General features: G+C 40.4%; 1 protein-coding gene across 2 annotated transcripts in view; it reads right to left on the bottom strand.

Annotated features, from left to right (window-relative positions):
• pebp4 (phosphatidylethanolamine binding protein 4) overlaps positions 1-24558 on the bottom strand; it is a 54341-nt gene that overhangs the window by 22302 nt on the left and 7481 nt on the right. For both annotated transcript variants that reach the window (XM_080468418.1, XM_080468417.1), the window contains one exon: positions 8140-8238. In XM_080468418.1, coding sequence (XP_080324544.1) covers positions 8140-8238 — 99 coding nt within the window. The remainder of the gene's footprint in view (positions 1-8139; positions 8239-24558) is intronic.

Raw genomic sequence — 24558 nt, 5'->3', positions numbered from 1 at the left:
AACCCTGACATTTGTTCATCTACCCGCCCCTCTTTCCCCCCCTCCTGATTTCCAAGCCTGCTCTTTTTTTTCCAGCTTCCCCTCTCCACCTCTACATGTCTGTCAGAATTGACCACTTTACAGGGGAACAGGTAGGCAGGCTCCGTCAGTCCCCCCCACCTGTACCCTGAAACACACAAATTTGCACGCAGGGCCGACTGCCAAAGATCCTGCTTTACTGACTGAAGTGGAGGGGAGGGGGGGTATGACAAAGACGACAGCTTGTGTGGGGGAACATTGTCTGCGGCTGCGACTAGAAATCTTTTCAGGAAAAACAGGATTTTATACACAATGGTCGTGGGTGTGAAGAAAGGGGGCACATATTAAAAGAAGTGCCTTTATGTGTGCAGAGCTACTGGTTTTTAAACTGTATTCACATGGATAAGGTCCAATCTGTTCTTTTTTTTTCCCTGTGCTCGGCTAAAGTGTGTCAGACTGGATCAAAGAGGGCTTTCCAGGTTGTCCTTGTTTTCTTGGAGAGTAACTGTGATACATCCAGGACATCATTTGGGCTAAAGAAATAATGTTCATCTACTTACTTAGATGTAGTAAATGTGTACGGGATGTCACATTTTCCTTCGCCATGACGGAGTGACTATATTCCCAGAAATCGATGGGATTTGGATTTCTCCAACACACCATCGGGCTACGTAAAAACTGTAAAATATGCATGATTATGTGACTGCTGCCAAAACAGCATCCACGATTTCTGAGAGAAAACCTTCATTTTCTTCACGCAGTGAAACCTCCTCAATCATCTCACCACAGAAACCACAGCAGGGAGGTCAGTTGTTATAGAGATGGCTTGGTAGGTTATCAGCTACAGTATTTCGTGTGCATGTATGCGAGCGCGCGGTGTGTGTTTGTTGTACGTGGACGGGGGATGGAGCTGACAACCGAGCGGAGGATTCTTATGTAATTCTCCCTTTAGGTGGCAGAGAACAGTGAGAGCAGCAGCCCACACTGAAGAAGAACCTGTTTGTTAATAAGCTGCATGTAAGATAAGATCAGTATTATTAGAGTGTTTGTACACAACACAGCGGCAGTCCAGATGTAGGAAAGTACCGGAGGTGACAAGTGGCAGCACGTTCAGTCAGGAAGTTGGTTCGTCAAATTTCTCTAGTGAGCCTTTCTCCATCTCTTTCACGCACAGTTTTATTTTCTGTGGACGCTGATAACCCACAAACACGCACAAATGAAAGTGTTTGACCTTGATAAAGGTCACACAGCAGCAGAGAGCCGAGAAAAAGCAACAAAAAAAATAAAAAATAAATCCAAACTAACAAAGACTTGCATGACAGAGAGGATGTGAGGAGAGTCTGATGAGGTTTAGTGAGGGGATGACTTCCAAATGCTGAACTCCCTTTAGTACCACCTCTGACATTTGTCTGGCTGAAGTTGACAGGATGAGCACATACTCTAAATGTTAAGCACCTCCAGCTGTGCTCCCATGTTAAGGGCTATTGTTGACTCGTATCGAGGGACATTTCTGATTGTTACAAAAAAAGGATAAATGACCTGCGTGTAAACTTCAGCAGGGCCGGGCCAATTCAAAAATACACCATGAAATATTCAATTCAACAAAAAATGTTTTATACTGATATTTGGCCCTTTATTGTTTCAGTTCAAATTCTATAGAAAGAAACCATTTTCTTTAAGTCCTAAATATATAAGCAGGTGATTCTCTAATATAAATTACTGACAGCAGTCTGTTCTGAACACATAACACAAAGAACATGTGTTTATCCTGCCAGTTTAACTCTAAACAAAGGATGATAACAGGTGTACCAAGTGGAGTTTAGATTGGATAAAGTTGCTTCATATGACTTGAAGCCAGGAGGCACTTCTGTGCAAAAGTTTGTGAAACCATAAACAAGCAAACTGTTAACCTGGGTTATGAGCATGTTTAGCAACTTTGGAGGGAAAAAAAAAAAAAATCACATTAAAAAGGAAAATTGTTCACTTCCTTTGCGCCCACCCCCTTGTCATAAGATATGGATGTCCCGTAAGGTTATTTGTGTTTGCTGGGAAATGAAGTGCTCAACTGGATTAAAAACATACTGCATATGTTTGGAAATCTGTTTCCCTGGGCGTATGAGTGGAGTGAGCGAGCGTGAAGCAGCAGCTTGCGTCTCCTCCAAGAGAGAGGGCAGACACTCTCATCATTAGCCGGGCTACAATGTGCTCCTCTACCTGCTCCAATCTGCACAGCCAGGCTCCACTCTGACGCCAGACAGATGTTCCCAGCACGAGGTGCAAAGTACCGAGAGGGGAAATGAGAGTGAGCAGGAGAGAGGCAGAAGAATGGAAATATTCAGCAGAGTACACAATAAGAGTTTAATTATGAATAATACCAATGGTTCTTTGTTCTCACAATGAAGCTAGCTATGGTTCGCCTGGCCTTTGGGAAATTGTTTTTGGCTTCCATATGGGGGCAGCTGTCTGTCAAAAAAAAGAAATGCTTGAATCGCAACATGCCACAGCACGGATAATTACAGGATAAAGAACAATGCAATTATGTAGGTTTATTTGCAATATTGGATATGTATTTTGCTAAACAAACTCTGGGGATGCTGCAGAGGTTAGAAATGTAATGCTGTCATTTGGTGCCTCTCAGACAGTAATGATCTTCAACTCAAGCTGTTTTTGTAAAACTTGACATGACTACAGATAAAGTGACACATTCAAGTCAGTAAGTGAATCTGCAGAAGAGTTTTCATAGCATACAGTAAAACTGTTCTTTGTGCACTTTTCAAAGATACCACGGTGATGCTTTTATCTCATTACTAACTGTGTTTGCAGCCACAAGTTGCTATATTATTGTTCTAACACTATAAAACACTACTAAAAGACCCATATTATGACAGCAGTTGGCTCGCAGTGTTTCTTAATAATAATTAGCAAAACAAACAACACTTTCCAACTCTGCATGTTTGTTAGGTTTTAGTCCGGTACCACGGTTTATAATATAACAAAAAGACACAATGTAACAACATGCTTTTCAGAACTAAACACTGAATGAAAGGCTGCAAGGCGTTTCACGTCTCCTAGCTCGCAGTTAAAGGACATCTTGAGGTGTGGAGCAGATGATCTCTGCAGGCCACAGAATTCACAAACACAAAGCCAGCTGGTCTGATACAGTCACAATAATTCACTGTTTGTATTTGCCTGAGCAGCAGCAGAACACAGGCTCGGTCCCCCATCGGGAGCTGCTACAACAGAGATGGATGTTAAAGTATGCGTATCCCACGATAACGAGTGCGCTCAACTGTCCAACTGGCCTTCAATTAGTCAGGGGGAGGAAGGTAAACATGTGATGGCTTCCAATCCACAGATCTTGTTATTAACTTTTGAAATCAAGAGGACACTGCCTGATCGGTCCTGTCTTTTTCCTGTTTTTGTTCAAACTATATCTCAGAATCAGAAGAAATATGTCGCAATGTCAAATTAAGAAGTACTATGAGAATGATGGCCGGCAAGCTTTTGCTCCAAGTGCATGCAAACAAACATATTCCACCCAGTATTTGATGATTAGAAAAGCCAATAATTGTCTTTAAAGTTCTTGAAGACTTTGATATTTTAGTCACATTTTATGGTGTCAAAGCCTCAGGAAAGAAATGCCATTCACTTATCAAATCCATAGAAATCTAAGGTGATACATCTTTATTTGAATGGGAATTTACAGCATCACCTTGGCTTTTATAAGAGGAGGAAAACGCGGTTAACTGCAGCACTACTTTACCACTACATATTGCATCATGTCGCCTCATCCAGCAACAAAACTATAACGAGAAAGTAAGTATCAGGAAGCAAAAGTAACACCCAGCGCTGTTTTGATATAAGCTAACTCCATTCAGCTACTAATGATCTGCTTGTTATAGTAATTATTGCTGCGAGAACATACCGGAACATCTGTATCGATTTAGGCTCTGGGAGAGCGGGGAGAGGGAGGGAGAGGCCCACAATCTGGAATACAACTTCGGGAGCGAGACAACAATCTGTTGATGGTTATTTTGGTAATTGTCCATAATTGATGTAAAAACACGGTGTGTTCTGCAGAAGATTTTAAATTACTGTCTCCGTAGCTCATGGGGTCAATGAAAATGGGCAGTTGCGATGAAAATGCATATACAGCATCTAATAATGTGAGCTCCAAAAGAAACTGGACAGCTGGTGAGAGAAGACAAGACACACAGCCACACAGTTTACACTTAATTGGAATAAACTGTTCTTGGCAACCAAAAGTAACAATGTGATAAGTGATACACACATGGGAATAAATACAAAGATTTAACATCTGACATAAACATCTAAATATGACCTGTATTTGTCGGTTACACTGCACAGTCATACATGTGTAAATGGTCATGTAAACACAAGGATAACGTCACTTTTGGTATTTACTGTATCAAGCAGAAGCAAAAATACAGACCCAGATGGACCGACAAAACAACAAACAAAAGACGAAGTAGCAAACATGCAGTGGCCACATATTTATATAAGCAGACATTTGTTTGAACATACACATTGAAAAGCCACTTTATGAGACACAATCTAATGTCATTATTTACAACAGCGCTGCCATCAATTTTGCAAGGTTTACAATATTTCAGTGTTTTCCTCAAAAGGGTGGTGAGTTTACTTTAATTACAGAGGTTGCAGTGGGTGTACCATATTGAAACGTATTCCTTACATTATTCCACACTCTTAGATGATGAAAGAGTTGTAAAATATTTGAATGAAATAAACAAAACTCTATAAACTACTATTCAGTTCAATGTCCCTGTAAATGAATAACTCAATATTAGAAGAGCACTTTTCTTTATTTTTTTTGTTTAAACTTAAATTAAAAATGTACTAACTTATTACTTTTCAAAGGAATACTTTACAGCAGATCATATTATATCGTCATTGTGCACTTGTACCTAATAGATCTTGGACCAATTAGAAACCAGGCAAAAGAAATCTTGTTTAAATTTCTCATTCGATCTGAACAGCAGGAAGAGCTAAAGCTAAGCTACAGGTTTTCTTTTGTTTAGTTTTTTTTTAATAGCATTTTATTTTCCTGTGGAAGGATTCTCTAAACACAGCCAAACCTGAAGTGTGGTGTTTAATTTCTTATCCCACATGAATAAGTATGAAGCTAAAACCTGTTAATTCCTAAGACCTGAAAGTAGTATGGTAATATATCCAGTTTTTAGGAAGTTACAGGTAAGCAGTGTTTTGTGGTTTAAAATGCCTAATTAAATGTAATAAGGGTATTTTGGGCTGCTCCATTTTACAGAGATCAGTACAGCAAGTCACTGCAATTTTCTGTATGCTCTTGTTTAGTTTTTATGCTTGATGCTTCGACCAGGCATCACTCAAGGTCAAGAATCAACACTTAATGAAGGACGCCTTTAAACACTTAGAAATTAAACATTTCAATTCTGGATATTTGGAGACATTCTGACCTATTCTAGAATTGTGAAGCCTTCTACAACTGACACAATCAACAACTCCTTCACCGTAATTAGAATTCTCGAACTCTTTCAAATTGTACAACTCTGACAGATTGTAGAACTTTGACAAAGATTAGAAGTCTAGTGAATTCTATAATTCTCACAAATGTCAGAATTCCAGAAGCACCTCAGTGTTTAACACACCGACGTCCCTCTGGATTCTGTGACTTCCATTAACTCATGGATGGGAGTTTCAAAGAGACAAAAAGGAATGTGAGAGTAACCAAATATGCTCACCTGACGAATAAAGGGTTAACTCAATGCGCCACCAAGGGTGGAACGCCTCCTCATATGTGATAAAGTGCTTGTTATAATTGTTTGTCAATACATCGCAGGGGAAAATCAAATCCAAGTGCAAAAGTAGATCCACACTAAACGTAAAAGCATAAAAAGTTTTAGAACGATTTTGTTGCTCTGCCTGAAGTTCCTCACATTAAATGTACCACTTAGACACAAAGAGTCAAAACCTTTTCTTTTTTAGGGAGGCAATTAGTTATTCCTGTGTTGAGAGCCAAATATAAGCTGGATACTCTTGTCCCCGTAAGGCCCTCACTTGGTAGTACTGCACAGTACAGACAAATACTTCTATCAGCAGGATTTTGGCACCACTGACCCACAGTGAGGAGACACTCAACATATGTTGTCATGGGTAAAGAGCTGCCTTCATAATGCAGCTCTTATACAGGAACTCTAGAGTATCCTTGTGTTAGTGCAGCCCGGTTTGACCAGGGCTGAATTAAAGAAACCCATACTTCTTAACTGTCGATATAGGAGAGGTACAGGCATTAATTATGGAAACATCTATAAACTGGAGCAACGCTGAGTAACCTTGGACTTAATGAATTTATATGAAAAGAAAAGGGCGGATGAAGCCTGCGTGATTTGATGGAGTGTAAATCAAAGTGCTGATCTAACTGACATTTGAACACATGACCCTAAAACCAGCAATGTAAATATCAAACATCGGATCATGGTCCTCAACTTTTCATCCAAACCATGCAAAATTACAGAGAATGAGCTAATAATTACTCACTTTTCTCCTCCGGGGTTACCTATATGTGCTCATTGATAAATTGACCTAAGCTGCTGGCAAAAGCGCCACACAGTAACAATAATCCAATAAATTCTCATGGACACTTGAAAAAAAAACAGAAACTGAGGTTGTGTGATGCCACCTCGCCACCCTGGTCAATTAAACACCTCCCACTACAGTTAGCATCACTCAAAAGGCTCATTAACCCCTCTGACCAACCACCAGTCACGATCAGAAAAACATCCCGTCACATTGGCCAATCCCTACGTGGACAACGCAGGTCAACACCCACACAAGTGACAGGAAATTGAATTGCTAGAGAGAATGTGGTCTGTCGGAACACTAGAAAGACATTTGTTTATTTGCAGCGAGACATGGAGCCAGATAGACTTCATGGGCTGAAAGATAAGACGCAAAGGGGGACGTCTGCTGCAATTTTGTAAAGTGAAAATGACTACTTTTTGTATATCATCGATGTATGCGAGTGATACGAGGTAAATATACTAACAGATTCTAAACAGCATGCAGGAATGTGTCTGCATAAATTATCTCTTAAGCGCAGCACAAATGAGCTGAATCACAAATCCTGAATCTAAGCACATTGTTGGTTTGCTAAAATATATATAACCCAAATACATGGCATTTAGATCTTGGAATCAATGTGGCGTTTACTTAGTGTATAACCACGCCTTATGAAACGATACGGGAGCAGTGATACATTATTGAAGCGTCTTTGTGTGCTTGTTTTTCAGACCACTACTCCTAATCTACTGGGTTGATCTCCCGGTTCCCAGGGGATTATAAAATGTCTGCAAACCTCAAAATATTTGAGGCAATCAACAACTCAACATGCATTTGGCGTTAGAATGCAAGAATGTGAAAACACACAAACGAATGGATAAAAAGGAGTGAAATATGAAGAGAAATAAGGGGATCGGAGCCGTGCCCATTTCGGGGGTGTAAAATATGGAGAAGTGTGGATCATTGGGGGAGCTGCTCTGCCTGGGGGAACAGATGAAGGGAGGACACTCTGCCAAGATCTCTCCACTGAAGGGGGAGCAGAGGGACTGGAGCTCTATGGGAGAAAGAGTGTGCGCCTCGCATGCTGCTCTCCTCAATCTCAGTCTCACACGCCTGCATTGACACGTCCCAGGCTCTCTGCAGCAAAGGGAAATTGTTGCTGACAGGGCCTTGCAAACTTTCACAGCCATTTAGAAAGACTTACTCCCACACTTTTGTCACAGGCATTTATTGCACAAGATACATGATATGAAAAATTAACATTTTTCAAACTTGGCACCCTTTTTTTTAACCAAGTTAGGCTTAAAAACCATTCATAATTTTTCAGCCTTACGATCGGCCCCAGTGCAGATGTAAACACGAGACATGCCAAGTGAGACCCTGAGATTATGAAAATGCACAATTTTCAAGAAGAAAACCCCAACAACAACCACACTCTACTTCATAGATTTTGTACCCTGTGACTTTGTAATCCAATAACAAATACTGCCCGTGTCACCACCACCAAAACACTTTAGTTTCAAAGTGAGAGCAGCGTTACTGTACCTGAATATTTACCACCAACCAGTGCCTCCAGTAGGCAGATGTTGGGTTGGCGCGTCTCGGAGCGTCAGGATCCACCATCGTCAGGACGTATGTCTTTTTCTGCAGGCAGGAGAGAATTTTTTTAAATTTATATATTATTACATTAAACACAGACAAAGTGTTTACAACAGTACCACACACATTGTGATTGGCCCACAGGCAGTTCCAGTAACAGCAGTACTTGATCCTTTTCGCTTTCTAAATGCAGACATGTGCTGTTTGTACACTGGGTTGCCCAAGGCTTGACAGCCATCTTCGCAGTTAACAATACTTAGTTTAAAAACATCAAAACAGAGGCTTTACCTCACTTTCTCAGCTTTAAATCAGTCCACCAAATGCTGTGTGATTTTTTTATTTTATTCATAAAATCTGTGCTTTCCTTTCTCTCTTTTTTTTTTTCAACATAGCTGCTGGTGCTCACAAAGCCAGAAGGCTGGGTTGTCCTTTTATTATCCTGACACATGATCAGAACACAGCTTTAATTCAGCTGTCAAAGCTAAAATGTTAAAAAGTATCAAGCAAATAATCCTAAAATGTCAAAGGACAATAACTACAGTAACTGTGCACGCCACAAACTTATTCCCGTAGCCCGCCAGCTCCCTTTTCCTCTGTTATTCCTTAAACTTTGTATCATTACTGTGACATCAACAAAATGACAACGTTTTGGATCTGATACCAAATCCTCTCGTTAACATATTCACAGTAACTTTCTGCCACTTCCCAAGTATCTTTATACCCCTCAATCTGTCAATGGATAAAGTGAGAGAAAAAGCATCTTAACTAACGCTTGATCACAGTTATTGGACGTTGACTTGGCGGCTTAATTGCCGGAAAATCTTCATTCTGTCTGTCCCTAAAAGTTAGAGAATTATGAGAGCAGATTGAATTATTGCGAGAGCACATTTGTCATCCCTGGTCCGGTGCCCAAAATCTGCCAGACCATATGATGGGCTTTTTTTATTTTGTTCACTTCCTCTACAAACAGAGACATTAATCAAGGCTGTTTCGATCCACGGTGTCCTCTTACTGTATATGTACTTTCAAATCGAGGCGAGACCATAATGATATCAGCTTTAATACATATAAAACAGATGCAGCGTTTCTTACACTCTCACACCGGCTGCCAAATAACGCTGTCGGCGGTGCAGTAAAAGATTTTCAGAGAATCAAACGCTGCCATGTAAACATAAACCTGCAATTCCTGTTTGTTGTGTCCTATCAAGACATTCTTATAGGCCTCTGAAATTATCCTAAGCCGATGTACTTGAATGAGATAAAGAAGTAGTCATGTATTTTTCTGCAGATGCTCATTTTCAGAAGGATTCTCTGCCTACCTGACAAGCAGTAATAAGCGTAAACAACTAAGCCTAATAATAGGATAATACTGTACTCTCAGTGATAGTGCCTGCAGGTAACATCCAGACACACCAGCAACAATGGAGCCTCCTCCACAGCCTGTCAAAAGTGACTCTATATCAGTGACCCCCCCGGGCAGCTTACCAACCATGACCTGTTGCCTTCTCAAGAGTTGTAATCCTCATTTGTACATATTTGCTACCAGGCAAACAAACTGTGATAATGTAGTTACACTAATATTTAAGTCAGACCCTGATGCATTCAGAAATAATTTCAGACAACAGCACGCACACACATGCATACTCACTTGCCACACACACACACACACACACACACTAAAACACACTCAGACTGCAATTTAAGCATTAAATTAAAAATGACCTCCAGTCACAATTACCGTTGAAGGAAATCGCTCTTCACTGGGTATTTCACGAAAGTTATCATGGATGGAGACAGCCTGTATAGGACAGGCTTAGATTTTGTAAAGCCAAATTTAGAACAACGTTAAGTACGTTTCACATTAATTTCAAACTGTCACAACAAAAACAAGGGCTATTTATGGTGGGCACTGAATTTCAATGATTTATGCACATATTTAGTGCCTCGATTCCTACCTGTAAGAATCTGGCTGGTCCAGCTGGCATGGGCAGCAAATAATAGAAGAATCTCCCACCATGCTTGCACTTCACACATTGTGGCATGTACCCTTCTCTCTTATGAGGACATTTTTTTCCTCCATCTGTCAAAATCCACATTAATTACGCACAGATATGTGCGAAAGACTCCAGGGAAAAACAGATGCATATTCTGCCATCTGAAATAATTTATCAAGGCTCGAACAAACTAAATGTATATCAAAACACGTTTTAACAGGGCTAATTCTCATAGCAATATATTGGAAGGCACAGATTTTCTAAAAATATGTTGGAGCGCCTTCGTATCAACCACCAGTACTAACGAGGAAACTTAACATTTGAGCCCTGGTGATAATTTGAAATGTAGGCACTAGTTTTGTACTGCAACCAAGAGAATATCTCATCATCTACATCAGAGCTTATAGGTTTATGTGTATTTGGGTACATACACGGAGGCTACACTGTCAACCAATTTAAAAGTGGAAAAGGTCACAAACTCAGTCTGTCATCATTACTGTGGCTTGTAATGGCTCCAGGGCTTACAGAAAAAATGCATTTTTAACTTACAAGCTCGAGACAGAAACAAAATCTGGGTAGGTGTTGGCCACAGACCACAGAGCTCCGTTGGGTATTACACAGGAGGGGATGTGAGGGCCCCGGGTGCAGGCTGGAGGCGGGGGAAGATTGAGCTTGCACTCTCTTGGGATTAACCTCCCACTGCCTGCTGTGATCACAGCAAAACGGCCCAGTGAGACCACAACTCGACACCAGGCGGCTGGAATTAGACTCTGCAGACGACTGGGCACCTCTGTCATGGCCACTGGTCAGACAAAAGGGTGAGGATCCCTTTTCAAGGACACCTATGAAGATTTTACTCGAGGATGTATTACTTCGGCAATCCTTCATGATTTTATATTAAATACCTCGAGCTTTGGTTTTAAGAAATATTGTTTTATTGTTGTAAAAAGTCAAAAGATGACATGAAACTCCCACTTCTGGCACTGAGTGATTGCAGCACTAACAAAACAGACAATGGTATAGAACAAAGACAAAAGAAAAGCAGCGTCTCTGTGGATGTAAACTACTGTATTACCTTTGAGTGAACTCTGCTGGGGATGAGAATCAGAGAGATGGCTAATCGAGCCCAGCTCTGCTAACTGATGACACCTCGAAGGGCGAGAGTGAGTTAGCGGGAGGGAGGGAGGGAGGGAGGGAGGGAGGGAGGGAGGGAGGGAGGGAGAAGAGGCCCCTCTGTGAGTTTACAAGTTCAGGCTTTATCCCTGACCCAATACCAAACTGTGTCATCCGCGCAGCAGCTGTCTATTAATATATCCATTGCTTTATCCTCCTTGTTCTTCATCTCCTTGAGCCGCCACGCACACAAAACCCACAACGTTTCATTAAATGGTCAACTGTGCTCAGCGCTCGACCCAGAGCAATCGATCCCAAATCCCTGTTTAAGCAGCAAAAACACTTGAACTCGTTTGGTAATTAACAGGTATCTGTGTTGTGATTAAGAGACGGTGATGGCTTAACAACCATCGACTGCAGCTTAGAGCGAGGTTGAAAGATCGATCTGTTAAAAAAAAAAACAGGAAGTGTAAAACACAGCTGTAAAAGTTAATATGTTAGATGATGGTAAAAGTTCAGTCTGAGGCATCTGAGCCCAGTTCTGTTGTTCATGCAGCCACACTAGGTGATAAAGGAATCTAGATATGGTTCACGGTTTGGTATGAAATGAAATTAAGGGGCAACGTTGTGAGGACTTTTACATAAAGGACAAAGTGACAAGGCGTCGCTTCGGAGGCTGGATACCAGTGAGAGCAGCACGGCAGCGAGTGATGGCGAGGTTAACGGTGGTAACACAGTCAGGGTCAGGAGATGAGGTTCATCCATGGAGGACAGGAGGTCAGGGGTCAGTGAGGCAGCAGTAATTGCATCCCGACTAGAGAAACGAGGGGCCGTAGACCCAAAGATGAGATGGAGATAGAAGGGGGAGGGGCTGTGCTGCTCACCTAGAGGTCAGCGACACAACAGGTGAGGCAGTCCTTGTTGTCATTAAAAACAGCACATCCCCCCATCTGCTCATCTGCAGACGCTTGGAGACCCCATTGTTCATCAGACGCAACAATATTAACCCTTTATCGGGCAGGTAGCCATTTTTTGGTAACAACTGTATTTCGTCCTGTGATAATAAAATGAATGAAGATAAATTAAAGTGGTGCTCAACAATGAGATAGGTAGAGCTTGTGAGAATTATGAAAATGGACAAGACTTCATCACACTTCTCATCACAATATTACTTATTACATACTCTGTGTATTTCTTTTTTTTCCTTTTTAGATGAACAAACATAAACCCAGTGTATTGTCCAAATTTTGATTATTTTTTTTGCGTGGCAAATGTGGAAACGCTATTTCTTTACTTTTTACACATTCAATGACAAAACAACAATCTCATTTACATTAGCCAGTGATGATTGCAATATTCAGGTGTTTTTACTTTTGTCTTCATAGTTGTCTAGCTGGACTCTTAGAGACACATGGTGAGATCTGGACTCACACTCCTGAATGCGTCAAACCTTTTCTACAAAAAAATACAACCTGTATAAATAAATGCAACATATGTGTAACTTAGGACACGCTTTCAGCCACCGCCACACTAGAGAAATCTATACATTTAAATGATAGAAATCAGTCAATCATTGTAACGGTTCCCATCTTTAGGATCAGGAGAATCTACTTACACTTGTATTCTTTCATGCTCAGAGCTGTTGGAACAGTCTGTCAGAGGATCTGAGCGAAGCTGAAAGTGTTGATGTCCATAAAACAAATGCAGTGATTATTCTTCACAAAGTGTAGCTCAATAGTTTGTCCTCTTTATATCCAGCACAATATCTAATAGAGACATCAAAGAAAACTGAATGGAGATCTTTTCTTTTGTATTACTAGGATTACTCAAAAGGCTGTTTGATGGAACCTGCCTGAGTCACAGCTCATGCAGCCTAAACAAACAGGCCACTGCTCTTCACAATCTTCAGCGTGCATATAATTGTAAAAATTAAGATGAACCTTGCTATTTGTTGATACAACACAATTTATTGTTTGTAATGTGTGTCGTGTCATCTGAATCTTTTAATACTTTAAATTCAACAGTTTTTTTTTCTTCAAGTGCGTGTGACCTTCTGTTGATCTAAACAAATCTTTGAAATGGTAATCGCAAAGTCAGAGCCGGCTGTTACTTTCTCCTCTAAATCTGTACGTTGCAACGTTTAATAATGATAACAAGTGTTTGGGTCAAGGATTCTGTTGGGTGCATTCAGCACTGACATGCTTCAGCATCACACAGAAAACTAATTTACTGAAAAGATAAGAGGATCATATGAGGACCATTGCTGGTGCTCGCCCCCTAAAAAATTTACATATTTCACCAAGGTTTGTAAAACGTACCAATTATCCTGTCCTTATTGGGAATATTTCAAAACAAACTATATCATAGACACACACACACGCACACACACACGCACACGCACGCACGCGCACACGCACACGCACACACACACGCACACGCACACGCACAGAACACCCCCAAGACAGACTAACAAACCATGAGGTGCCAACGATTGTAGTTTTCAGCGAGATGTTTGATTTTGACCCTGTTTTACTGTGATATGTCCTGGCGTAGTTTAAAGGAACAAAGAAAATGCGACAAAAATGTGATTAATTTTGACTAAAATTCTCATTTCATATGAACAAATTCCAAACTCTATCTCTGTTACCTTGCTAGGATAATTAATTTTCACTCCCCTCTGTTATTTGAACAATCACCAGTGACTAGAAATCAATAAGCTAACAAGTGAACCCAGAGCAAACAAAAGATAAACCCATTGTTAAAAACATGCTCAACAGTATTGCTTTCAATACTGTAAAAAGGTTAGTTTGGCTGCCTCGTTTCACAGGGGTCACAGCAGCAAGTCATTGGAACTTAGCTTTTCCTTTTTTCAAGGTGTAATGACTTCCTGTGGTGATCCTTTAGACATTTAAACCAATCTCTTTGTGTAAAAAATAATAGCATACTATTAGCGCTGAGAGCCAATAAGACTAAATATATTTAGGTGTGATCAGGAAAATGTTTTTAATCCGACACTACTTCATTAATGCTCATGACTCTAGTTTAGAGAGTTGAGGGGTATTATGTGGTATCCTCTCTGTGAGGCATTGAGGGTAACCACAATTTCCTCAGATCACTTAATTTCTTTGATAATGTTCTAAATGCTTCAAATATTTTGAGAAGAAATTCTTTGCACTCTGCTTTTAAGCAACTTCAGTTCTTCTGATACTTCAAATAATTAAAAAAATTTTTTTTTACAAGAGCCAGTGACATTGCAGTTTCTCGCTCACCATTCATTTTGTAGATCAACACAAATAAACGATATGCAAAGAGAACATCAATAGTTCTCAGTGTGTTCTTAAGTGCCTCACACAGAGCGGGCTGCTCACTACCTCCAAACCTGCCTATTTTTAACTCAGCCTCCTCCCACACAGGAATGGAGTGTGAAGTGGCTTATAAATCCACACTTCGAAGAGCCACATGGTCAAAGGAAAGTCACGTGTGGATACAAACGCATATTCTAGGCCCAAAGACAACACAGCTACTCGATCAATGCGAGGTAGCCAAAGAGAAGTGAGAGCGAGATTGAGATTGAGAGAAAGAGAGAGGGGGGGGGGGGGGGGGGGGGGATACAAAGAGGCAGCAGTTCAAGAGGAATTCAAGTAGAATATAAAACTCAAGTTTACATAATTGCATAATCACATTTTCTGTTTGAACATACAAATATGCAATATTTTAATCAAATTAACACATGACAGAAGGCAAGATAAGACAATGTAATATCATTCTTGGCCTACAGAGTCTGCACATTAAATAGATTTGCTTTGTGTCTTTGTCATTTGGTAATCACAGAACAATGTTTTATTTTAGCCTCTAAACCACAGATGATTAAAAAAAAAAAAAAAAAACTCAGCAAGAGCCAAAACGCAGTCCGTTCTGAACTTTGTTTATAAATCCTGGTACTTCTGCTGCGCACTTTGTAACTGCCACGATGCCATAGCTAACAGTGAGATGGTTCACAGTCTGATTGGAGCTTGAGGGGGGTGAAGGAATTAGTAGCAGCCTAAGGAACCATTTCTGCATTTCTCTCAACAGTGAAGACTTCTTTCACCGCACCATGCTTGCGAACACAGCCGTGCTCATGTTAAGCTTATTAGTCACCCTGGATGCGATCTTGCTAGCTGAGGCTTTCAACACTTTCTAGTCGTGGCTTTACACACATACACCTACTCACTGCCATGAAAGCATTTCTGCAAATGCACATGCTCAGACACAGCAACTGCCACTAACAGGTACTCTGAAGTAACATGCGGCCAGGTGCTGGGATGCGAGCCTCCGATCCAGCCCGTGCTAAATGAGGCAAGCAGGGTGTATTTTTGTCATGCAGTTTGGCTGCTGAGAGCACAAGACAGTCAAACAGGGCAAATTACAGCACTGGACTCATATCCATAATTAATCTGTCAAGCATGTCACAGTCAGAGTCACAGATCTGCTATTTCACCACCGAGTGCAGCCTGAAAAACGTTAGAAGGTGAGCACAGTGTAATTACTTCACCTGGATTTGGGGATCTATAGGAAACTATTTCAATTATACATACATACAGGTATTTGGAAAATGTACACTTTCAAAGAGAAAGATAGAGTGGATCAGTGCATGTTTTGGAAAGTGCAGAAGAAGGGCAGACTGTGACGAGCGACTTTATAGTTAATGTAATCTGATGTTATTACAATTTATTCTGGCATCTAATTATTGTGGTTTTAACTAATTTCTCACTATTTTAATTCAGCACAACGAAAGAGGGTGATTGTTGTTTTCAGATGCATGATCAACATTTTTCTTAATCTTTTCCTCATATTGACAGGCTAAACACTGTTTAAAATGCACTTCAAATAGATGAAATAAGTACAAAAAAAAAAAAAAGATTACAGCGGCCACACTTTGTGCAGAACCATCGCGGAGGAGACAGATCCGAGGACGATGGGAAACATGCTGCCATGAAGGGAGCTTAGTTGTAAGCACTCTGACACCCATTCCTATTTGGCCATGGGAGCTGTTAAAGGTGTCAGGGCTGTTCACAGGCACTGCGTGTTTCACCAGCCAAGATGGCTTCCACATTTTTTCTATCATGATTAATTATGGTTTCTGATGGTAGTACAGTGAGAAAGTGTAAATTATTCCCACATTTTCTGGTGCCCTCCGTTCAGTCACTGTTGTGTAGGAAGATGCTATTGACGCCATCCATGGATGGCGACCAAAAGGCATCTACATGGGGTGGCAAACTCTAGTGCCTATTAAGGGGTGGGAGTGGTGGCTGTGGTGGGGGGTGCTTGGCGTGTGGGCTGAACCAAGTCCAGACTGCCAGTTGACAGGGCCGGATTTTCCAGTATGGAAGAGTCTTGTTTCAGTGGGCGAAGCTGGGTGTTGGGAGACCGGGAGAGAGGACTGCCCAGGGCTTGGAAGCTCGAAACAGAATATTTCAAACAGACAAGCACCGTCTGTGTTCCAGTGTCACCAGCCCACCCGTCTGACAATCAGGGCCATGTCATCACGGGCTCTGAGTAATTCAGGGAGCATTCTCATCACCTTAGAAGATGTGGCGATATCAGACGTCAGAGCAGTCAGCAGTCCCGGCAGCGCAAGCGGCATGGAGCGTAAGGTACGGAAGACACAAAGTACAGTAAAAATGTTCACCTACAGGCAAAACATGGAGAAGATGAAAAGCAAAGCTGGGTGAAATGCATCTACAATGCTGTGCTTTGCTCTGAATCCCTTACAAAATCCACAATGTGTCCTCAAAAACACACACTGCGCACGTAGCACAGAAAATCCTTAGTTTTGGAAAACTGGCTGAAATAAAATAATTCGTCTGACAGATCATTTTGTGCGTGTTGATATATTTAGTGCTGTCAGAGAGGACATCACAGAGAATGGCACTTACATCACAATGCAAAAACTGTTATCAGAGGAGGTACAGGTTTATGGTTCAAGGGCTCGTCCATTCATAGAGAACAAGCTCAGCCTCTCTGCCTGACACACTGATAAAGACAGCACAAATAAAACAGCTCCACAGCTCCATCTTTCCCTCTCCCCAAGGGAATAATATATCACCCATCTGAATGTGGCACATATTGAATCATTTCCAGCGTTGATGATTCATTTGAATAAATCAGCCTTTTTTATTTTGCCAACTTGAACTGATACTGAAATAAGGAAAAACTGAAGTAACATTGTTAGATATGAGGAAGGACAGGTGCTAGAGTGTTTTCTATAGGACTGGGTAATCCTAATCCCCTTCAAAGCAACAATTAATGACTACAGCAATAATCTTCTCGTATGTGTTGTTGCAATTCGTTTTTTCACTGTCAGCCATAACCTGCCTACCTCACATAGACCAAATCCAGGGGGATATGTTGCTGCAGGCAGATAGGATCTTATCCTGGATTTGCATAGATAAATGCACAGCAATAATTCAGGTGATGCAAAGGACAGACACACTTTTGACCTGTCATATATCCTCCTTTTGACCATCTGCTATTGACAAACGCTGGTCTCCAGAGTTTAATTTTCAAATGAGTCTAATCCAGGAAAAGGCAGGTCTGCATGTTATGAGCATTGTTTCCTAACAAGTATTGAATATTGAATATTTAGAGAGAAAAAATAAATATAGCAGGTGCTAAAAACAAATAAACAAACCCAAAAAAAAAAAAAAAACTTTCCACAAAAAGCTACGGATGCACAGGATCAGCCTATCGGCAAATTTGAAAAATCAGCAGCTTGTGCAATGAAAGGGTTATATCCGTATTCAAGCTAAGAGACATACTCTAACATACACAGACACAAATCCTGTTGAGCTGAGCTGAGCAGAGATACCCTACCAGCCCTCCAAGGCACAATTAGGATTTCACGGGGGGAAGAAATCTACATTCCTGCACACATGAAAAAAGTCCTTTTTCCTTCCCCACAACAATATCAACTTTTTACTCAAGGAAAAAACCTGAAGCACCACCCGATAGGATTTGGACAAAGACATAAAAAACAAAGCCAGAAAAAAAAAAAAAAAGAAAAATCTAAATTTAAGCTGCACTTGTTTAAGAGAAAAAAAAATATTATGGTTGAGGAAAATCCAGTCCTAAGCCTCCCAGTTCCAATCAATTTCTCCTATTCTGTGCGATATGAAAAGGAGCTACCACTCATGGTTTGTTTGAAGTGCTCGTTTGTGTGGAGCTGCGCTTCGTTCAACAGTGCTTTGTATGGACAGCCTCGGTGTGTGATTTTAACACCTTTCAGACATTCAGTCCAAGCACAAGAGGTCAAGTACCTGCTGGTTATAAATAGAAGACGAGATGCAGCAAAAAGGCTATGTTTCATTTCATGAGACTTCGTCATAGCCGTGTTTTTAAATACAGGCACGCAAGCGTACGTTAATACGTTAAGTTAATACTATCACTGATGGTGGCGTGCTCTCACCTTACTGCTGCCAGGTTGTGATCTGCACACAGTTTTACAATATGTGTCACAAACCTAAAATAGAAGTAGTTAAACAGCAAACACGTTTCCTGCAAACTATTTTTGCAGGTTTTGCAAACTTATGCAGCCAATGAAAGAAAAAAAAAAAATGAAATGACTCCAATTTTCAACTAAATATAACCGTAGTGTGAACAGAGACTAGTGTCTTTACTTTTCCATACACCAGATTTCAATATTTTGATGCTTTTCTATGACGTGGGTTGAAAAGTGCGGCTAAATCCGACCGACTCACAATGATTACAATTTGTGTAAGAAACTAGAACCTTAGTGGAGAAACTGATGAGTGGAATTAAGTCATAATTGACACAAATAGATTTTTCAACCAATTATATCTAATTTATACCTTCTTGAGTTCGAGTTTCTCAGTTGTGAGGATTTTCAGTTTTCTTTTGTCAGACGTAATTGAACTATTTCAAGTTGTCTACAAATAATATTTCACTCTGGCTTAGCCAATGGTGGGGGAGAGTGAGACAACCGGCAAAGAACAGGGAATGGGGAAGCTCCGGAGAACACACACATAATATGCCGGTATACAAACAGTAAAGGAAGGATGCACCGGTTCAAGTTCACTGGTTCAAGTCTACTTCAGGGCCTTTCTACAGTATATAAGGCTTGGATGTTATCATTGTGCATGCTTGGATTTTTTCAGGTAAACAAGTTTCCTTCCACAGTCCAATAAAGTTAACCCTTTATGGGGCAAATGACCATACAACCATACATCTTTATCTTGGTTTTTTTTTTTTTTAATCTAACTCTTGTAATTTAATTACAAATACAGAATACAACACTTTTTGGATTAAAAAAAACTCACCAGAACCATGTGGTGACGAGAATGACACAATACAACTGTGATAGGGTTTCAAAGATGTCTATTGAGAATTTTACCATATCAACATATTTTTTTAAATCTACAATTTGTGAAATATGATACCATTTTGGTCAGTTTAACACCTTCCACCAGATTGTTTTATTATACCCTTCTGTCAAAAATCTTACAAAACCCCAATTGTATTTAGTTTAATGTTTCATTGCACTATGGAATATATAAAGCATAGAACAAATAAACTATTTGAGTAAAAAAAAAAAAAAGAAGAGAAATCATGGAATCCATTTATAAACCGAAATGCATTCAGGACTTTTGACTCATCAAAGTAGCAAGCTTTGGCAGCTTAAACAACTGAACACCCTCATGGCTTTCTTTCTAATATGGAAATCAAATCTTCTTCATAAAGTTCTTCCAACTCTGTTGCAGAAGCTCCTATAAATATGTGGCACTTGGAGGTTGTTTTGCTTTGACTCTTCTGTCCAGTTGAGCCCAACACTCCATGTTTTCAAGCTTGTAATCTTCTTTCTTCCTGATGTGGTTCTGCCATAGCTTGGACTCAAGCTGTTCACACTGAGAAACACGTGCTCTGATTCTGTTGTGGCTTTGGGTCGACCGGACTCTGTTCTTTCCAGAGTATTCCCCACTTTCTGAGAGCCTTTTGCTGGTGAAGGAAACTGTACTCACTGACATCTCATGAGGGTATGGTACCACTGCTTTCATGCAGTCAGAGGGGGTTGTAATTAATCCAGAAAAGTTGGAACACCTGTAAGAATTAGTCATACCGACTGTCAAGGCTTAATAAACCTCCAATGCTGCAGCACAGCTTTAAGTTGTTTACTCATTAACTCCTTTCTTGGACAATTTTTTAGTCTTTAGTAACCAGACCTATTATTTTAACTCTGATAGTTCACCACTTGCCTTTGTACCATTTCAAGTTATACATTGGACTTGAAAGACTTGATTTGTAATATATAACTGTAAAAAAATGCTGTGTTCTAACACTTTTGACCAATAGTGCAATGACAACAAGTGATTTCAGCTTTCATTGTTAAAAGCTTCTATAATATGTATACAATGATAAGCCACTTTTGATAAAGACATTGTGCAGGTGGTTCTATTATGGCGACCCACACACTATAAACCTTTGTATTCTGACACCTTCTATCAGAGTCTGTATGAACTTCTGCAACAGTTTGAGCAACAGTAGCTGGTCTGTTTGATTCGACAACATGGGAGTCACACGGAACCATGGCTGTCCTTGGTCCTGACAAAGGTTCACAACTTTTCTTTAGTTGGACCACTTTTGACAGACCACTGTAGACCGAGAACACCCAGCAAGAGTTGTGGATCCAGTACTCTAGATATCACAGTTTCACCCTCGTTGGACTCGTTTTTCCTGCATTTAACGCATCAAACTTGAGGACAAAATGTTCACTCATTCAGAAATTCTCCCACCCTCGAACTATCTGTTTTAATGTTATGATGGATCAGTCTATTTGTAACAGATGGTATACTGAAGGGGACATTTTTCAGTTTTCTGGTTGTCAAACAGACTGACCTTTGAACTTGGTGGTTAATTTACAGCCATAATTCATCAAAACCTTATCAACCTTTGTAATAAAATAACTGCCTCCTCCTCAAGAAATAAAGTACATTTCATCTTATTCTAAGATAATTTCGAGACTGCTTTCATAGTTCATAATAAAAACTCTTAGTAAAATAACATAAATCATGTCTGTAGGGCCACATTTGCTTTGACCCCATCGTGTCTCATTTAACTTTGACAGACGTTAAGCTAAATACCATGATGACAATAAACGCTCCAACACTTCAGCAACAATGAATGTCTCCAAGCCAAAAGCTTGCAGTTGCGTTAATGAGATCTGGCAAATTTGTTGCCCTGAAGCACATCTTGAAGAGCCAAATAAGGACATTAGCGGCACTTGAGCTCGACCAGGACCTTTTCGCTGCGCGGCCTGTGAAGTGGTGTCTTAAGGAAAACACACTGTGACCGTCACTACTGATTCTCGGATTGTGTGTCGCGGCTGAAGAAAAGGTTAAGCACATTGTCTCTCTGAAAATGCCCCAAATCTGCAGTCAGGCATGAACTTGACGGCCAGATGAATCACGCCATCGCCGCGCTTCAGTTTTCTCATTATCCATACCTCTCATGACATTCACAGAAAGAAACAAAGCACCCTGCCAACACCTACTCTGTGAGAGAGCTCTTTCAGTTCAGCTCAAAAGCTGAGAGCTCCAAACCTCCACACCACAGTGTGGGCAGTGCTGGCAGTGCTGCGTGCCTAAGAACACTGACTGAGTGCAACAGTTGGACTAATAGCAGAACAAAAAAAAAAAAAAAAAAAAGTAAAATGGACGCACAGTGGGGATGGCCACAGCTCCAGAGCTGAGGAGCGGGATGACTCCTGCCCACCTCTCTTCTATTCAGGAGCAGAAGGTGTCCACAATGCCTCTGAGGTCTTAGTGCCATGAGGGGCGGTGAGCTCGCAGCTTCAGCCACTTCAGGGTACAGCAAATCACTTTAATATGTTAAGCAGATTAAGCTGGATAAATGTCTAGATACATTTTTTGAAAAGCCACATAAATCTCTAGTGTTTTTATTTGGGGAGGGGCGGCATGTGAGTCAGTTGAGACGATCAACACAAACCCACCAAAATGCGACGCGATTGGCTGGTGAGAAATTGGGCTTATTTGAGATTTTGCATTTTAAGCTTCTTGAATCTAAGACCATCCCACCTCTTTCTTATTATTTTTAACACCAACCTTTAGGACAACAAAACTGGGGAGAAAACACTGGTCACAGTTTCATGTGCTCGCTCGGCTTAAATTCGGCTGTCTTATCCTGCTTATGCTGATTTTACAGCTTTAATTGTGCAGGTCAATGTTTTTTTGTTCCCTGAACGACTGTTAATCTGCTGGTGAAGGAACTGAAGTAAAAACACAGAAAGCGAGAAAGAGGTTAAAGTTTAAGGCCTCACAAGTCTTCAGTATAAAATTATTTTGTGCACTTTAAAGGTAATTCATTGAAGTCAAGTTAATTGATTAAAGCAAGTGTTCAAATTTGGGATGATGATGACTGACTTCTCTTTTCTGCTATCTTAAGAATTAGCAATCTGAGGGTGTCCGCCTGTCAGCCCGCTGTGTTGGAAATTCAGTGTGAAAACGAACGGGAGGAATGGAACAAATAATGTAAAGGGATTAACAAAACATTTGCATAACATTTTCTCGGCTTCCAAACTACAGGATCAAGGGAATGAAGAGAAAAGGTAGATCAATCTGTACATCAGTGGACCTGATCTCTGATACAATGAGCAGCCTTTTACTGTAAAAGAAAAAAGGGTGCTAATATCTTAATCCAATCACCTGTGTATATACTGTATATATACATGGATCTTAAAAAGCAGAGAAAACAGGCGGACAATGTGGATAACCAAGTTGGGAGAAACAGTGTGAATTGGATGAAAAACCAGAGAAAACTTGAATAGAGCCTGTCTTTCAAAAGATACTTTACTTCCACACTGCCAAACATGTATTAACCTGTTTTTTCTTACACTGTCTCTCCATCCACAGTTAAGACAATAAGACCACTGGGGAGATGAAGGGGATGGCATTATGGAGAGTTAAGCATTATGAGCAGCCCTGAAGCTGTTCTTAAAGAAGGTGAATCAGAGGATTGGGACAGCTGTAACTAAAACCCTGTGCCGGACCACAAATGAGAAGCACAAAAACAATTTGGGCAAAGTGCCACTAAGCCAAGCATCTGGGTCTTAAGCAAACTTCACTCAATCACTTAGAACTTTGTGATTACTTTTAAAACAAAAGGACCTGTCAAAAAAAAAAAAAAAAAAAAAAGTCAATTACCTCAGTTTCAAGCTTAACGCACCACAGTAATCCTGTCCATAAAGTTATGCATAAAGCCTCCATAAACACCTTCCATATGTAAGAAATACTGTATGACTCTTAGAGCAGTGAGTAACACTCAAAGTTTACAGTTCCGTTTTTGCTCCCTGCCGGACACATCCCATTTAAGGAATGCAAGGTTCTCTCTGAGCTGAAGCACGACCAAGTCATCTCTAGATCTTACAAAGATTCTCAGGCAAATGTTAGGATTCTGTGGCTCATATAAATAGAAAATTTAATCTTGTATGTTTGTCTAAGTATCCACAGCAGCAGATGCACTTCCCATGCAGATTATGAATCTCTGTTTGAACAGATCTTGCAGTCAATGTATATGAACTGACGAGAGAGAGCGAGAGAGACTGTGTGAATACTGAATAATAATCAGGAGGCACAGGTTCAGGTGGTATTTTTATTAAAGACTCGATGCTTCTCTCAGTCTTCATATCTGCTCTCGGGAAAATTTAAGATTCAATTGATGAATTTCATACTTGTGGTACATTGTCTGAACGCCCCCCCAACCAAAAAAAAAAATATAAGGGTTGCATTCTTATTCCATGGTTGTAGAAATGTAACCTCTCTATAATATAAAGTTTCTTATATTAAAGGAAACACCTTATCTTTAAGTGTCTGTTTAGTCGGCTTTACATCTCGGACCGCCTCTTTTTCTCAGAGCTTTTGTCAAACGGTGAAAATCTATCATTTTCTCCAATACTGCTGCTCGCATAAAAAAAAAAAAAAACCCTGACCATTGTCAATTGTGAGAGCATCTCAGAGCTTCCTTAATCTGTTCTTATCCTCCCATTGATAATACAATACACTTTCATGGTAATTGAAATCATATTTTACTCACAGCCACAGAGTAAAAGTACTGCTGCCTACGCTTTCAGACCAAATGCAAGGTGAAGGAATACCATGCTGCGGCAACAATAGGGTACAAATGGGCAGCTTAAAATACATATACTGTCATTTTACGAGAAGATGTATGCGTATGTGCCGGGAAGAAG

Source organism: Lipophrys pholis, assembly GCF_963383615.2.
Source record: "Lipophrys pholis genome assembly, chromosome: 7".
NCBI classification, from domain to species: domain Eukaryota; kingdom Metazoa; phylum Chordata; class Actinopteri; order Blenniiformes; family Blenniidae; genus Lipophrys; species Lipophrys pholis.
Note: the sequence above shows the minus strand (reverse complement) of the source record. Positions and strands in the feature narration are given on the sequence as shown.